The following is an 18,561-nucleotide window of genomic DNA, read 5'->3' on the forward strand; positions in this document are numbered from 1 at the left end:
GTCTTTGAATACAGAAATTCTGCTAGATGATTTAGCACGAGATAATCTTTGGCATGACGTAGTTAGCTAGCTAAGTAGATCACGTTTGCTGGCTAGTTATCTTCTCTAGCTAGTTAGCAAACGTTAGCTGCCAGCTAGCTAACTAACATCGACATGACAGAATTTCCATGCAATTTGTTTAGCTAGCTTTTTTGAATTAGCACGCTAAGTAGCTAGTTATCTAACCTTTGAACTCAGGTACTGGCTCTAGCTAGGTAGCTGGTAAGCTAGCTAGCTAGCATCCTTTGTCAGCACACTAGTGGTTCCAATTTTAAAGTGGAACTGAAACGATTTATGAAGTAAGGGTCCTTTTAATAACCTAATACGATCACCAACCATGTCCCTACTCCTAAAATTGCAAAAACATGCATATGTAAATAAAAACGTTGTAAACTTTCTCACTGACCAATGGGGTGTGGCCATCTTGAAACCGTCACGTCGGTGACGTCATCTGCATGGTCACTTCTAACTGACAGCTAGCAGTGACAATGTGTGGTCACATCTCGCTGACAGCTTCTCTAGGTAGCAGCTAGCTCAAAATGTCTTCAACAGAACCAGCTCAAAAGAAGTGTAAAGGGGGGGTCTTACTGTATAGCCCCAGGCTGTAGTAATGAATTTTACAGAACAGAAGCAGTCCACTAACATGCCCTACCACTCAAGCGACAATCAGTGTTGCGACAATGGCTTGTGGCTATGAATGGCCAAAGCCCACTTGTTGCCCCCGGATTCAGGGTTTGCAGTGCCCACTTCAAAGATTCAGATTATGTGTATAAAAAAACAGTTCGATGCTAATCGAGGTGAAGACTGTAATGGGAAATTGTTATTTTATGTGTCCACATAACTGAGTATGTGAATAACCTTGTGAAACCATGTGAAACTGTCCTATTATCATCTCCTGTTCTTGGGAGTATCATCCTGTGTTGCAAACCAGCTTGCACCTGCATCCTTGTATAGATAAAGTCCCTCCCAAGAACAGGAAACTATAAAGATATGTGCTTCTGACCAAATGCTTTGGAATTCAGACTGTCTACACTGCGCTGTGTAACTGTGTTATTCTTTCTGAGCTCAGAAATAAAGAATCTTGGTTTGACTTGGACTCCAACAGATCCTTATTTTATATATCCACCACAATTTGGCACCCCAGATGGGACTGATGTATCGTTGACCTGCGGCTCATGCGGCTCCGAGGGTAAACTGCCGGCAGAGGCTCACTGCGCTGTGATTCTAAGGTAAATTCCTCCTCGAGGGAACTCCTAGTTCAGCGGAATTGGGAAATGGGGGAAATGATGGACATCGTGAAGGGTCTTCCCTCTCATAGCGGGGCACAATGGTGGACCCAGTTTACAACCATGATAAGAAACTGGCAAGTGCCCAGCTGATGTTTTATGAGGGAGGGAACAGAGGGAACTCGGGAGACAGAGGAAGAGGAAGGGGGCTGGAAGAGCAAGAGGAGGAAGGGTCCTCGGAGGAGGAAGAGGTGGAGGAGGAAGAGGGGAACCATGGAGATGTTATAACTGTCAACAGCCTGGCCACATTTCAAGAAATTGCCCCCAGAACAGGGGTGCTGTGGGTGGCTATGATCATTATTTTATTTTTTATTGATGTCTGTCGGCCAATGACTGATGTACAAGCCCATTGTTATTCAGTGTCATTGTAATCCATGTGGATTTTGTTTATATGCAATCTTTTATTTCTCAATGTTGAGAATATTGTTCAAATATGTTCAGAATTGTAAGTTATTCTGTACAACGATCATCTTTGATTGTTTTCTCCATTGATGTGATTTTCATCCATTAGGTACCCCCAGTGGTGACCTGGGATAACCTCACCTTTGAGATCACACCTAAGCACAGTCGTTTTATTATTTTCCATAATAACTTACACACTGATCAAGGCTCTATGCTGAAACGTGTTTTCTGTGCTCTATACATAACAAATAAAGACCTTTTAACTTTTAACTTTTAACTTTTGACTGGACCTTGGATTCCTCAAACCATTTCATGCTCTTGTTGGCCTGTGCTTTATGTCATGTGCTTGTTTGACTACAGTGCTTAATTTGAGCCAGATCCTGCCGGAACAGGATCCGGCACCTCTACGTTTTGGACTGTTTCGTTCTGGAACCTATTTGGCTGGATCCGGTATCTCTACATCAGGGGTTCCCACATTTTTTCACTCAGGCCCCCCTTCCAGCATTGGGGAACATCACGAGCCCCACATCTATTTCTATGGGCACAAGCACTGTTCATGACACAAACTGTTCACAACCCTCATGTTGGCAGAGAGAACATTTTGCAGGTTTAAAGCTCATTTTCTTGCAATTCTATACACTTTGCCATGTCTGATGTGTATTCATGTGATATATGAGTGACTCGAACTTCACTACAAAGTCTATGGGCTAAAAAACCTAGCTAAAAAACGTTAGCTGACATGGGCTAATTGATCTGGACCAGGGACGGCTTGTTCAATAGGGCGATATGGGCGACGCACTGCCAAACGGGAAAAGGAAGGGATTTTTTTTCTAATCAATTATTTAAAAAAAATATATATATATATATATAATTTTTTTTTATACATTTATAAAAAATTATATCACGGCAACAGCAGTTATCAGTGTTCACGTCTGATCTGCCAGCCACTAAATGTCAAATCAGGCTAAAGTCGTGCTTCAAATGGCCCCGCCCGTTTTTTGGGCGATTTCAGTCAGGTTGAAAATCGCCCAGAAGTCTCTCATAGCCTGTCATGTAAAATCTATTTTTTCACATTTCAAAGCTTTCAATACATTCTCTATGGGTGTCGTGTGTGCATGCACTTACGCGCTTTCGTCATACGTGACGTAACGTTGAAACGTAACTAAGACAATGGCGGCTATCAGCGTCTATGTTGCGACCTGCAGTGTGGCGTTATTTTATGTTTTTAATTTGTAGACTTAGTTTACAAACATTCTGCAAACATTCTGCTTTGGACTGATCTTCGGTTTTGGACTGATCTTGTTGATCGTGGTACATACCGCTACGAACGGACTAAATAATGAAAACGCTGCTGGCAGAGAGGTGGAGCCAGCCACCTTCACCCTGGTCAGAGCGGACCGCGATCCTGGTAAGAGAGCGACTGTACCCCGACATTGAACTGCTTTCTGTGTCATTGAACCTTACTATTGTTGATAAAACAAGTTTACTGGAGAACGGAGAAAAAGTAGAGACTTTTGGACAAGGTGGATAATTGTATAATATAAGGCAGTTTATTCAGAGGTAAAGATATCTGCAATCGCGTTCACGGACCCGTTCGTCAAACTCTTAGGAGCTATAAATCAAGCCCCATTACTTACCATATCAGATAAGAGAAATTGCTGCAGCTACATATATTTTACATCCTGGCCCTACATAGTTCACTATTTGCATCACTTACCAAAATATTACATGTGGTCATATATGCTTGGAAAGTGGAGATGCCATAGAACGTCAAAAAAGTAAACATTGCTGGAGACACATTGCGTTTGCTAGCGAAGAGATTTGTTGTGGCAAATGAACTTGGGCTGGGAATTGCCAGGAACCTCACGATAAGATATATGCATCAGCATTGCGAGTCTCATGATTCTATACGTGATTGCGATTCGATACTGTGATTTTATTGCGCACCATATGTCTGTTGCAGAGGGATCAGAAAGCCATGAGAACGAGTTTTGATCAGTCATGGAAATAAAAGTGCTGAAAACAAATTGGCTCCCAATGTGAAAAGATTGAGAACAAGCTATGAAGGAACAATAATGGTGTTTTGGTGCAGGTACAGCCAACTAGCGCTAAAATATTGCGATATTGTCAATACAGTATATCGTAAAGTATCACTATGTAACTCGATTTCTTTCACCCCAATCCCTCAAATTAACGGTAAATAACTGAATTGTTTGCCCCACATTTAGCTAAGATGATTAGCTAGCCAGCTAAAATGTTTTATTTAGTTAGCAGTCGCATCTACAATAGTTTACTGTCAATAACATGTCTCCAAAAATGACGTGGTGTCTCCAATTGTGTTGACATTTTACAATTGCAATGCGCATCCATGAGTATCCACTTTCTGTAGCTCAGCTGGTAGAGCATGGTGCTTGTAACGCCAAGGTAGTGGGTTCGATCCCGGGACCACCCATACACAAAAATGTATGCACGCATGACTGTAAGTCGCTTTGGATAAAAGCGTCTGCTAAATGGCATATTATTATTATTATTATTATTATTATCTGAAGAGAGCCCCAAACATTGTGTGCAGACATTTTATGCAATAAATGAAGTAGGTTCAATCTAGTAGTTCTGATCTTCTGATTGGTCCTGATGAGTTGGGCGAGGTCCCCTCCAGGCTACTGTCACTGTTGCATTGGCTCTGAGTCGGGTTCTCTGTCTTCAAATGTTCAGCCTAAGAGAGGGGATTTTTGTGTGTGTGTGTGTGTGTGTGTGTTTAACAGTGATGATGTGTGTGTGTGTGTGTGTTTAACAGTGATGATGTGTGTGTGTGTGTGTGTGTGTGTCCTCAGAGCAAGAACTCGTGAGTTGGAAGAACTGAGAGGCCTATGGCGTGGGTGTTGTCCTTGGCCACCTGCTGACAAGGCTGACAAGATAGGACCCTTTTGTCCATTGTTATTGGATAGGAACATAACTTATAACCAGCTCCTGACCTAAATAGATCTTAGCACAACATTTTACTCAACATATCATATTCCATATTCACTATAACAAATATATTTACTACGACATTAGCAAGAACCGCCACATCCTCAGCCGGCTAATCCAGTGTGTGAAGTTTTTGCGGAGTGTTTGAGTTAGCTTTGCGAGGCAAAGATGAAACTGAGGGCTCCACCAACCCTGGTAAGCCAACACTTTTGAGATCAGTCAATAAATGCTTCTGGTATTGACTTATATGCTGCCCCTGTCTTCATGTTGTTGCTGGACATATCTTTTTTTAAATGTGTGTAGGTCACCTAAATCATCAGAAAAATTGCCCCTCCTGAGAATTTTTTCAGGAGCCGCCACTGATCTGGACATTTCTGACAAGTTATAAATAGCTCTCGAAGGTATGCAATGACTGACATGACAAGAGGAAAACTGATGATGCACTACCTAATTTCGAAATTACACCTTGTGCATTCTATTCAAAAGAAAGTTGAAAGCCGGACTGAGTTCCTTACACACACACACACACACACACACACACACACACACAATTTGGCCTTAGATACCAGAAAGTGCTTGTGCTCTGACGTCAAAAGCTTCTGTTAAACTCCTGAGCTGGACAGAGTGAAGAGCAGAGGACAGTATTACACATTCAGGAGCTTGGCCAATCACATTCATCAGTAAAGATGAGGCATTAGCTAGTTTAAATATACAAACATTTGTATATTTTAACATTTACATTTTGTTTTCATGTGTAAAAAAACATGGCTACAAATTAATACACATGTATTTATTGAAATGGCCATCTTACAGTAATTCATTAAATCATATAAACAATTATTTTTAATGTAACACAATTATAACAAATACATTGAATGTTTCACAGCCCCTGACCAATATAGAAAGATTCCCAGAAAGTAACAATGATCAGACATACACTACCGTTCAAACGTTTGGGGTCATTTAGAAATGTCCTTGTTTTCGAAAGAAAATCTAATTTTTTGTCCATTAAAATAACATCAAATTTATCAGAAATACAGTGTAGACATTGTTAATGTTGTAAATGGCTATTGTAGCTGGAAACGGCTGATTCTTAATGGAATATCTATATAGGCGTACAGAGGTCCATTATCAGCAACCATCAGTCCTGTGTTCCAATGCCACGTTGTGTTTGCTAATCCAAGTTTATCATTTTAAAAGGCTAATTGATCATTAGAAAACCCTTTTGCAATTATGTTAGCACAGCTGAAAACTGTTGTGCTGATTAAAGAAGCAATAAAACTGGCCTTCTTGAGACTAGTTGAGTATCTGGAGCATCAACAATTGTGGGTTCGATTACAGGCTCAAAAGGGCCAGAAACAAATAACTTTCTTCTGAAACTCGTCAGTCTACTCTTGTTCTGAGAAATGAAGGCTATTCCATGCGAGAAATTGCCAAGAAACTGAAGATCTCGTACAACGCTGTGTACTACTCCCTTCACAGAACAGCGCAAACTGGCTCTAACCAGAATAGAAAGAGGAGTGGGAGGCCCCGGTGCACAACTGAGCAAGAAGACAAATACATTAGAGTGTCTAGTTTGAGAAACAGACGCCTCACAGGTCCTCAACTGGCAGCTTCATTAAATAGTACCCGCAAAATACCAGTCTCAATGTCAACAGTGAAGAGGCGACTCTGGGATGCTGACCTTCTAGGCAGAGTTGCAAAGAAAAAGCCATATCTCAGATTGCCCAAAAATATTTTATTTTTATTGGCCAGTCTGAGATATGGCTTTTACTTTGCAATGTATTTGTCCTCTTGCTCAGGTTTGCACCGGGGCCTCCCACTCCTCTTTCTATTCTGGTTAGAGACAGTTTCCGCTGTTCTGTGTAGGGAGTAGTACACAGCATTGTACGAGATCTTCAGTTTCTTGGCAATTTCTCGCATGGAATAGCCTTCATTTCTCAGAACAAGAATAGACCGACGAGTTTCAGAAGATTGAGCCTGTAATCGAACCCACAATTGCTGATGCTCCAGATACTCAACTAGTCTCAAGAAGGCCAGTTTTATTGCTTCTTTAATCAGCACAACAGTTTTCAGCTGTGCTAAAATAATTGCAAAAGGGTTTTCTAATGATCAATTAGCCTTTTAAAATCATAAACTTGGATTAGCAAACACAACGTGCCATTGGAACACAGGACTGATGGTTGCTGATAATGGGCCTCTTTACACCTATGTAGATATTCCATTAAAAGTCAGCCATTTCTAGCTGCAATAGCCATTTACAACATTAACAATGTCTGCACTGTATTTCTGACTAATTTGATGTTATTTTAATGGACAAAAAAATTGCTTTTCTTTTGAAAACAAGGACATTTCTAAGTGACCACAAACTTTTGAACGGTAGTGTAGTTGCAGGCTCCTCTGTGCCTAACTCATGAATGCAAACTTGTAGTTTGATAGCTGCCTTTGGTAGTAGATGTTGGAGTGAGTTAGGTTAGGTCACGCCCTGCTAATCTACATATATAACATGGCAGTCACTTGTGGCTTTGGCCAACTGTGTCGTTTTGGAGTTGTGAGTATGCTTTCTCAGCTTTCCTGTGGTGCAGCTCACTCTCTGCCAACATCTTCGTCCTCTCCTCTTCTGTGGCTACTGATGACAGTTTGTAGAATCCATCTCATTTAGAGCAAGTGTCTGTCCTTGTCTGGCCAAATATGATATTCTGCAGAGTGAAAATGTCCCGGTATTTTGCCTTCACCATGGGGTTCTTCTCTTTGTAGAGCCTGTAAATGTGGAGCAGATTCAGATCTGGACTGAGGTACTCTCGGTCCACATCCCCCCCCTCATCCTGGAATAATGGTTTGACAGTCGTGGAAAGGACAAAATAATTTGTTTGATGTCCTCTCTCACAGTGAGATGTATGCGGTGTGGCCTGCAAAATAGAAACAGTCATTACTAACAATAAGAGATAAAGTTATGATCTATAGACAAAATAATCAAAGAAAGAAATTGTGTTGGTAAAAAAGATGCAGGGGACAGGGAAAACCCTAATAACCCATTACCTGTCATTAATCTATTTATTCACTTATTTATTTATTGTGCACTGATTGATTATCACATTGTATGAAAACTTTAAATGAGTAATGCATTAGCCTATGTATTGCTATGCTTGCCTCTTTTGTCCTCTAACAGAGACCTAGCCTCAGTAGGTCTAACCTGCTGTCCCTGTTCTGCCTGTGACCCTTTACATTGTCCTGATTGTGCGACCTCTAAGCAGGCCTAACTTTTCCTGAATAACTTGTGCAAAAAACAATATTTGAACACAGTCATTATAATAGGTTATATGGACACAAATCCATTTACGAGGTGGCCAGGGCCCCATTGTGAACCTATTTCTGCCCAGTGTGGATGCACTCAGGCCACTGAAAGCACATCAATTAATTTAAGTTAATCTGAATAGCAAAAAAATACAGAGGACCCAATGTAGACAGAAGAGCCACATCCGGCTCACATGTAAGTTTCATGTGTGGATGCACTTATTGGGATAAGAGAGTGTTCTGATTAGCATATTCTGATTTAAGTAAGAAATGTAGACATAATACACAGCCAGTGGTGGAAAAAGTACCCAATTGTCATACTTTAGTAAAACTATAGACACAGTGCATTTTTAAAGCATTCAGACTCCTTGACTTTTCCCAAAATTGATTAAATGAACAAAATTCCTCATCAATCTAAACACAATACCCCATAATGACAAAGTGAAAACTGTTTTTTTGACATTTCTTGCAAACAGAAATACCTTATTTACAAAAGTATTTAGACCCTTTGCTATAAGACTCGAATTTGAGCTCAGGTGCATCCTGTTTCCATTGATCATCCTTGAGATGTTTCTACAACTTGATTGGAGTCCACCTGTGGTAGATTCAATTGATTTTGAAATGATTTGGAAAGGCACACACCTGTCTATAGAAGGTCCCACAGTTGACAATGCATCTCAGAGCAAAATCCAAGCCATGAGGTCGAAGGAATTGTCCGTAGAGCTCCGAGACAGGATTGCGTCGAGGCACAGATCTGGGGAAGGGTACCAAAAAATGTCTGCAGCATTGAAGGTCCACAAGAACACAATTGCCTCCATCATTCTTAAATGGAAGAAATGTGGAACAGCCAAGACTCTTCCTAGAGCTGGCTGCCCGGTCAAACTGAGCAATCGGGGGAGAAGGGCCTTGGTCAGGGAGGTGACCAAGAACCCGATGGTCACTCTGACAGAGCTCCAGAGTTGCTCTGTGGAGATGGGAGAACCTTCTAGAAGGACAACCATCTCTGCAGCAGTCCATCAATCAGGCCTTTATGGAAGAGTGGCCAGACGGAAGCCACTCCTCAGTAAAAGGCACATGACAGCCCACTTGGAGTTTGCCAAAAGGCACCTAAAGACTCTCAGACCATGAGAAACAAGATTAAACTCTTTGACCTGAATGCCAAGCGTCACGTCTGGAGGAAACCTGGCACCATCCCTACGGTGAAGCATGGTGGTGGCAGCATCATGCTGTGGGGATGGTATTCAGCGGCAGGGACTGGGAGACTAGTCTGGATCAAGGGAAAGATGAACGGAGCAAAGTACAGAGAGATCCTTGATGAAAACCTGATTCATGTTTTTCAAAAATGTCACATATACGGTTTATATACTTCCATAAATGTTTCAACTGGTACCGGGGGACCTTCAGACGAGTCTTGTGAGGCGTGTGGGCAAAACAACCGACATGTACGTGTTCGTCAGAGCCTCACCTTTCCACAGAGGGTTCATATTAGTGTTTAGGCCAAACCGTTCAGACGCTACAGACGATTTTGTGAGATTTTTGGGACGTCTCATGGTCTGACAAACACCGTTCTAGCTCTGTCACCTTTCACTGCAGATGCGGAATGCGGGGGATTGAGACACATCCAATGCAAAAAAACATACGTCTAGCTTAAACTGACAGATTTAATGAGATTATTTTATTATGCTAATTTCATTTACACGGGGGCGCAGACATCGACCTTAGTTAAAATCAGATCTAAATAATATCAAGGGGCTAGAAATCCAGGGATAATGCCTCGATCACATCTACAGTGTCATTGCACAAAATGGTATGCAGCATCATCTGGATATGTGTGCAATAAAAGTTCAATATTCACTTTCTGTTACCATTTCTGTCAAGCCGTCTACGCATACAGTTTGATACATACGTTCGATAAATCCAACGTATGCACCACACAGACCGCACTGCAACTGCCTCTGCACCGCAATGCTGCAAGGCAAACGCAGCGTTCAATTGGACATTAATGTACTTCTGGTGTGATCGAGGCGTTAAAAATGAAGGTTTCATTGTACGCTGATGACTCATGTTTTCTTTTAAATCTGCAATTTGGATCCTTGCACAGCCTCATAGAGGATCTAGATAATTTTTCTAACCTCTCTGGATTACAACCGAACTATGATAAGTGCACCATATTACATATTGGATTGCAAAAAAAGTGGACATATTCGGTATTCATATCCCAAAATAAATAAATGATCTCACTACAATAAATTTTAATAGAAGTTAGTAAAAATATATAAGATCTTGCTACCATCGAAAGGTAAATACCTGTTTATTTGTGGAAAAATCACCCTGATTAATTCTTTAGTCATATCCCAGTTTACCTATTTACTTATGGCCCTGCCTACACCGAACGACTAGTTTTTTTTAAATTATATGAGCAAAAAATATTCCACTACAGATTACAACATCTCACTTTCAGTTAATTGAAAATGAAATAATCTCCAAAATATCGTTATTTAAAAATTAAAGCCATAGAAACCTGGTTGCAATTTCAGTTTAATCCACCAGAAAGGACAGAACAAATATAACAACAAATATTATGGTTAAACTCAAATATACTAATTGTTTAAAAATGGTATAATCTTTGTTAATTATATCAAAAATAGGACTGGTGGAGTTATATCACATATGCGGCTAACAAAAATCTATGGAAATGTCTGATCTATCTAAAGTTACATCTAACTGATTGCAGCATTACCGCAAAAATGGAGGAGGAAAGTGGAAGGGGGAGAAGCTAAATGAAATGAAAAAGTATACCAGTTCCATTTAATGACCAGAAAAATGACAGCTGCCCCCTACAGGTTGCAAAATAGTTGGGAATACATTTTCGATGTGCCGATTCCGTGGCACATGGTGGTCCTCTGTAGCTCAATTGGTAGAGCATGGCACTTCAAGGGGATCAAATACTTTTTTCCCCTCACTGTAATTATCAAAAGTAAAAGTATAAATCATTTAAAATTCCGTATATTAAGCAATCCAGATGGCATAATTTTCTTGTTTTTTAAATTTGCAGTTAGCCAGGGGGCACACTCCAACACCCAGACATCATTTACAAACAAAGACTGTGTGTTTAGTGAGTCTGCCAGATCAGATGCAGTAGGGATGACCAGTGATTTTCTCTTGATAAGTGCATTAATTGGAAAAATTACCTGTCCTGCTAAGCATTCAAAATGTAACGAGTACTTTTGGGTGTCTGGGAAATGTAAAGAGTAGAAAGTACATTATTGTAGTGGAGTAAAAGTAAAAGTTGTCCAAAATATACTTAACCCTCCCGTTGTCCTAGGGTCAAAATGACCCGCCACTGTGTTGAACCAACTTTATTTAATTTTTATATTTTGGGGATCATTTGTGAGAAGGAGGCAGTGAGACTTTAAAGAAAGTATCACTGCCTCCTTCTCACAAATGATCCAAAAAATATAAAAATTAAATAAAGTTGGTTCAACACAGTGGCGGGTCATTTTGACCCTAGGACAACGGGAGGGTTAAGAAGTACTTTAAAGTATCTTTACACCACTGATTACAAACATACCCATAACATGATGCAGCCACCACTATGCTTGGAAATATGGGGAGTGGTACTCCTTAATGTGTTGTATTGGATTTGCCCCAAACATAATACTTTCTATTCAGGACAAAAAGTTCATTGCCTTGCCAAATGTTTTGCAGTATTACTATAGTGCCTTGTTGCAAACATGATGCATGTTTTGGAATATTTTTATTCTGTACAAGCTTCTTTCTTTTCACTCTGTCAATTAGGTTAGTATTGTGGAGTAACTACAATGTTGTTGATCCATCCTAATTTTTCTCCTATCACAGCCATTAAAATCTGTAACTGTTTTAAAGTCATCATTGCCCTCATGCTGAAATCCCTGAGCGGTTTCCTTCCTCTCCAGTAACTGAGTTAGGAAGGACAACTGTAACTTTGTAGTGACTGGGTGTATCGATACACCATCGAAAGTGTAATTAATAACTTCATCATGCTCAAAGAGATATTCAATGTCAGCTTTTTTATTTTTTACCCATCTACCAATAGGTGCCCTTCTTTACGAGGCATTGGAAAACCTCCCTGGTCTTTGTGGTTGAATCTGTGTATGAAATTCACTGCTCGACTTGAGGGACCTTACAGATAATTGTATGTGTTGTGTAAAGAGATGAGGTAGTCATTCAAAAATCCCATGTTAAACACTATTATTGCACACAGAGTGAGTCCATGCAACTTTTTACTCCTGAACTTTTTTAGGCTTGCCGTAACAAAGGAGTTGAATAGTTATTGACTCAAGACATTTAAGCATTTCATTTTGTATTCAAAATTGTAAAGCATTATTCCCCTTTGACATTATGGGGTATTGTGTGAAGGCCGGTGACAAAAAAAAAATCTCTATTTAATCCATTTTAAATTCAGGCTGTAACACAACAAAATGTGGAAAAGGTCAAGGGGTGTGAATGTTTTCTGAAGGCACTGTACATAATATAAACAAAAAGTGGTAAGGCATTTATTTCAGTAGATTCAACCAGGGTCCCATTTTGATGTAACACAACTAAAATGTAAATGTAATGTAATAAAAAAATGAATCACTGGTCTTGACTTACAATTTACCAACAGCCCCTGACCAGTATAGAAAGATCCCCAGATTATTTTGCCAATCCCAATATAGATGAGAAGTCTAATAAAACACAAGCATTTAACCCTTAAAACATGTTACTTGGAGTTACCGTTAAGTATGTTTATGGATATGTCTTATTGCTCCCAAGAGGGTGACATTTCTCTGTGTCAAATGATATGTTTCCCGCCATCCTTCAGGCTATATGTGAAAGGATAGCTGCCATCTGACTACGTTTCAAATGTTGGCAGGGGCTGATATTTGACATTTTTTACATTTACATTTTAGTCATTTAGCAGACGCTCTTATCCAGAGCGACTTACAGGAGCAATTAGGGTTAAGTGCCTTGCTTAAGGGCACATCGACAGATTTTTCGCCTAGTCGGCTCGGGGATTAGAACCAGCGACCTTTCGGTTACTGGCACAACGCTCTTACCCACTAAGCTACCTGCAGCCCCCAGTTGCTTTGCCCTTGTAGAGGATCACTCCGCACACCATGGCAATGGATGCTAGGAAACATCCAGCCATGAATACCATGTTCATGTTGGTCACTGAAAAGACAAGAAAACAAGTCAACACTTTTTTCACCAAAACACACCAAAACACCTTCCCATCCAGAGATGTATCTTGAGGACTTGACTGCAGAGGTCCTTTATTAATCATGGATAAGAACTGTTGTAACTTCAACAACTCAAAGTACAACATTTAATTTTTTGCTTGTCCTGAGCTAGTTACCCTCAGGGTTAGTGTTACCTGAGCTCTCGGACGTCTTTATCAGGCGCAAAGGACCCTGGGAGATGTGGTGCCTGGTCGATTGCATGGGGGCATCTCTCTTGCGGTGGTGGTGATCAGCAGACTGGGGTGAGGTGGAGTTCATGCACCCCTGGGCGCACCGGGTGTTGGGGTTCCCAGCCTCACACACAATCACTGAACAGCTGATGTACACCTACAGCCAGAGAGATCAAAAATCACTGAACTGAGATGATGTCACCCTGCCGATGTGCCCTTGAGCAAGGCACCTAACCCTAAATGCTCCTGTAAGTTTCAAGTTGTATTAGTCGTATGTACGGGATATGCATGGTATACTGTACATTGTCCAACGAAATGCTTACTTTCAGCTCCGGATAAGTGTCTGCTAAATGAATAAAATGTCAAATGTAAATATGAACCTTGAATGATCCAGCAAACTGTTCCTATTTACCTGGTCGTGCAGTCCGATGAATTTGAAAGCTTCCATTCCGAACCGAAAATGTATCTCGTGACGGGGTGAGAAGATTTGAACAGTCTCATCCACATTGCACCTGGTAAAATAGAACATGATATTACAGCATTAATAGTCATGTCTCTTTCAGTCAGAAAAATCTGTTAAAAGGCGTATCTCGTTTTCAATAATACTCTAACATTACTGTTACAAGTGCCATTATGACGTTGATGGATGGATGGATGCCTTTGTGTTCTGAGTCTCACCCGTTTTCTATGATGGGGTAGGTGTGGTGGTAGTTGGGGTTGTCGTACGGCGCTGCTCTGCAGGACTCCACGAAGAGCTCAGTGTTCACAGTGGTTGTGGCCTCGATGTCCATGTAGATCATCTGCTTCACCACAACGTCTAACGGGTAGTTACGGGGATCCACAATACTGGTGAACTCGCTCGTCTGGTAGAACTCAAACTGGTAGGTGAACGTGCCGAAACCTTTCTCCAGGACCGTGATGCTCTCCCTGTGTGCGCTGAAGCCCAGGCTCACGTTGCCACGTTTGGCATACTGGCAGTAGAACTGGATCTCCACCTGGTGGTGCCTGGTGATGATGTCATTGGGGTTGTCAAAGGTGGTGATTTCGTTCTTGAAGAGGAGGTTGTCGTCATCCTCCTGGATTGAGAGAAATGGAGAGGGAAATCATCTAGACAGCTACATTTGTGGGCACTGCCAGCACTGAACTCTTAAAAACACCAAAATGTAGGTCGTTCCTATATTGCTGTGTAACTCTTGGGGTTATGAGCAAGCATGTTGGTGTTTCTTTTGATGTTTCTCACAGGGGAGCATAAGCCACCACTCACCAAAACCCTACAACTTAACCCTTTCTCTGATGCAACCCATTCTAAATCAGTCAGCCTAATTCATCCCTTGGGGTGAATATGCCCTCAGACCAGGTACAATATGAATAACATAGACAAACACCCAGGAGTGAATGGGTCTCACACCCAAAGAGATATCCACATATCATCACACTATAATATTTGACATTTCAGAGGTCTCACCTCTAACTGAGTCCCACAGGCATTGAGGGGGATGACTCCGATGATGTGGGTGCTGTTGGAGAGGCGTTGCAGGTCGCAGGCAGAGTTACTGGGATCACTGAGGCGGAGATGGCCCTCATTTACTCCCGGGATAGAGGACTTCTCCACTTCCACTGTCATCGTAGTCTCTTGGCAAACCACTTTGGCTTTGACTGTCACAGGTGAATGTGGAGATATCTTGTTATTGTAAAACATATCAGTCTTATTGAAAACAATGTGATTAAAAACCAATGGTGGAAAAAGTACCCAACTGTCATACTTGAGTAAAAGTAAAGATACCTTAATAGAAAATGACTCAAGTAAAAGTGAAAGTCACCCAGTAAAATACCACTTGAGTAAAAGTATACTTAATTATCAAAAGTAAAAGTATTAATAATTTCAAATTCCTTATATTAAGCAAACCAGATGGCCCAATGTTCTTGTTTTTTTATTTACGGATAGCCAGGTGCACACTCCAACACTCAGACATAATTTACAAACTAAGTGTTTGTGGTTAGTGAGCCTGCCAGATTAGAGGCAGTAGGGATGACCAGGGATGTTCTCTTGATAAGTGTGTGAATTCGTGCTAAGCGTTCTAAATGTAACGAGTACTTTTGTGTGTCAGGGAAAATATATGGAGTAAAAAGTACATTATTTTCTTTAGGAATGTAGTGAAGTAAAACTAAAAGTTGTAAAAATATATAAATAGTAAAGTACAGATACCCACAAAAAACGACTCAAGCAGTACTGTATACTTAAGTACTTTACACCACTGTTGAAAACTGATGGGCACTATCTGGAAAGTTGATATCAATATCAGTTGCATTTTTACTGATATTATTTCGATAAATATCAAAACTAGTAGGTATTTATATTCACAGGTTTATACATTATCAACGTGCACATTCACACAGCAACATATCATTCATGATCATAGAATAATCTATACCAACCATTTGTGCGTCCGACCTCCACCAGGACACATCTCATCTCAGATTGATAGATGCTAGATCTGAAATGATTTAAGCAGGGGTGAAAGTAGATGAAATTTCATGCTGGTACAGGGACCTCCTATGTTTGCACACGCTTTTTTATATATATTTTTTGATGGGCCTAATCATAAAATTACATAGGCCTATAGAATCCGTATTAATTTAATAGGATCTCTATGGGCCTAATAGTAAAGATGTGTTGTTTAATTTGTACAATGTATTAGCCTTAATGTGGCATAAACACAACCAGTCATGATGTTTTCATCTGATTGTCAAACAATTAGGCTACTTCAAAAGGCTCACATAGGCTACCTGCGCACGTTACTCAGGGACGGCGGAAAGACGGGGTGCGATTATTCAATTTTTTTAAGCCTCATTTAGATATTTTTCTGCTTATAATTACCGACATTTCACTGAAAGAAATGGCACGTTAGCATAGCTGTAGGAAGTAGGGGTGCTGAGGATGCTGCAGCACACCCTGATAAATCAGAATAAAAAAATATATATGACTGACAACAAGCCTTTCTCACAAAGTAGTGCACCTGGGCCTTTACTAGTCATGCATTAGAAGACCGATATAGCCGTCTGTCACAGGGAAACATTTTGTTTTTATGGGACTGACATGCGGTAATGATAAATGGTGTAATAGCCTACCAGGGGCAGGCTGAAACAAATTTTTTATTAAGAGGTATGATAAATAGACTACTGAGGTATTCAAGAACATTCAAGTTGTCCGAGCAGGAATGTATGATTCAATATATTTTGATGTGCAACCTAATCCAGTGATTGTCATTAATTTTGGGTTGACTATTTGACTATAGATTATTGTAATTTTTTTTTAATATAGATGAATTACATACATCTTTATGTGCACTAACTAATATGCAGGCTGGTCACTAGAAATAGACGCCGATTTCGGACGTTTGAAAAGGTCCTGAGAACATCAATATAGGCCTTCCTCGGCACTCACACAGAAAAACTATCACCCAGCACTGGACGCGAACTCATGAGGCTCAGAGTTGGAGTGCGCTGTTTAGACCTCTACGTGACGGCAGTTCACAATGCTCTAGCAAGCCATGAGAATACTGATGATACCTAGCACGTCATTTTTAAAAAATTATTTTGTTTTAAGCCTTCTCCTTAACCACTCGGAATTAATGCGTCAAAAATAGACGTTCATCCATAATACATCGAATTTCGCAGGGAAACTATGAGATCTTGTTGCTAATATCATAGGCAAATTAATTTGGGGTTCAACACCTGAGGAAGTGGAAACTCAAAATACATTAACTAGATAGCTAACGTTAAATATAATACCCACTGCTAGTAGCCATGTATTCATACAACAGTACATTGAATGTCCTAAAAAATCTTTACAGTTATAGGCTACTACCATGAGACCTATAGGCCTATGCCCTCACAATGCCGGTGCTTATTTCGCATGCGCGTCGCCCCATATCGCAAAGCCATATCAAATATATTGGTTGTAAAACAAGTTGCTATTGAGTTGAATATTGAGAGTTTAGATTATTTTTTAAATAACTACAGCAAGATGAGAGCCTCCTCTCTTCAGCAGGGACAAGCGGACAAAGCTTGTATTGGGGATTTATTATTCTCCTAAACTGATGGGATGACTAACTTAGAAAGAATGCAGTCTTGACTGGGCTAATGTAGGCTGTGACACCTGGCAAGGCTGTGATTGATGTGAAGAGAAGATAAGGATTGTGTCTTCAAATGCAAGACTATAATAGTTCATTGTGATCTATGAGTCTTCCTTTGACTAGGAATGATGTCTAAGGGAGCTGGCTCTTCTCACTATGATAGGTTGTTATGATAATCTTGTGCCTGGCTGAAGTGTGTAACAAATGGCGCCGAAGAGATGAGAACAACCCCTGAATCAACGGATTGGCTGAGATACTTTAAACCACGCTCAAGTCTTTACTCTAATTGGCCAGCAGAGAAGTGGGAAACTTCCTCTGTCAGAGTATTTGGGTATTGTTTTCTGGAACAATGTTTTAGTTCTCTGGAGTGTCCTGCGAGACATCTCAGAGAGCCCGTATATATACGAAACATCATATTTACCATTGAAGGTTTTTGCATTAATTAAAATAACTAGTATACCTTAGAAGTCGTGTTGACCTCTTTTGTTCCTAATACCAGATTTGAATTGACGCGACTTTGACAATTGGTGACCCCGACGTGATCTGGTAGAAGGGACTTCGCTGGGTAAATGTCCGGCCCATTTGGTCAACTCTTTAATCGAACCGTGTGTTTCACAAACTGCCCGGGCTTCTAAAAAGGTAAGCAGAATACCTGTTGTTAAATAACCAAAGATCTGCACATTGGCTTTATCCAAATTAATTTTGTGAAACACCTGTCTGATGTAAGTGAACTAAATTATGAAACTATTATGAGTAGACAAGCACAATATTGTGACATGCAAACCTTTGCTAAATGTGATGTTTAAAAAAACCATGGTACCAGAGAGTGTTGATTCTACCGGCAAGGTCCGCTAAGAGACGGCTAGGTTCAGGAGACAATGCTGACATCTACCGGCAAGGTCCGTAATTGCGACATACGGCTAAGGTTCGGAAGATATAGGGAATAATTGGTTTAAGTAATTGCTATCAGCAAGGTTCGTAACTACGACAGTACGACTAGGTT

At 40.5% G+C, this 18,561-nt stretch overlaps 1 protein-coding gene across 1 annotated transcript; it reads right to left on the reverse strand.

Annotated features, from left to right (window-relative positions):
* Window positions 1–12,864: 12,864 nt before the first annotated feature.
* Window positions 12,865–15,046, reverse strand: LOC121534501 (CUB and zona pellucida-like domain-containing protein 1). The gene is made up of 6 exons (XM_041841089.2): window positions 14,888–15,046; window positions 14,101–14,498; window positions 13,835–13,934; window positions 13,369–13,579; window positions 13,099–13,184; window positions 12,865–12,909 (listed from the first exon to the last, which is right to left on the reverse strand). Exons 1-6 carry the CDS (start codon window positions 15,044–15,046, stop codon window positions 12,865–12,867), a joined length of 999 nt encoding a protein of 332 aa, XP_041697023.2.
* Between the last annotated feature and the right edge of the window lie 3,515 nt (window positions 15,047–18,561).

Source organism: Coregonus clupeaformis, chromosome 21 (genome assembly GCF_020615455.1).
Source record: "Coregonus clupeaformis isolate EN_2021a chromosome 21, ASM2061545v1, whole genome shotgun sequence".
Lineage (NCBI taxonomy): Eukaryota > Metazoa > Chordata > Actinopteri > Salmoniformes > Salmonidae > Coregonus > Coregonus clupeaformis.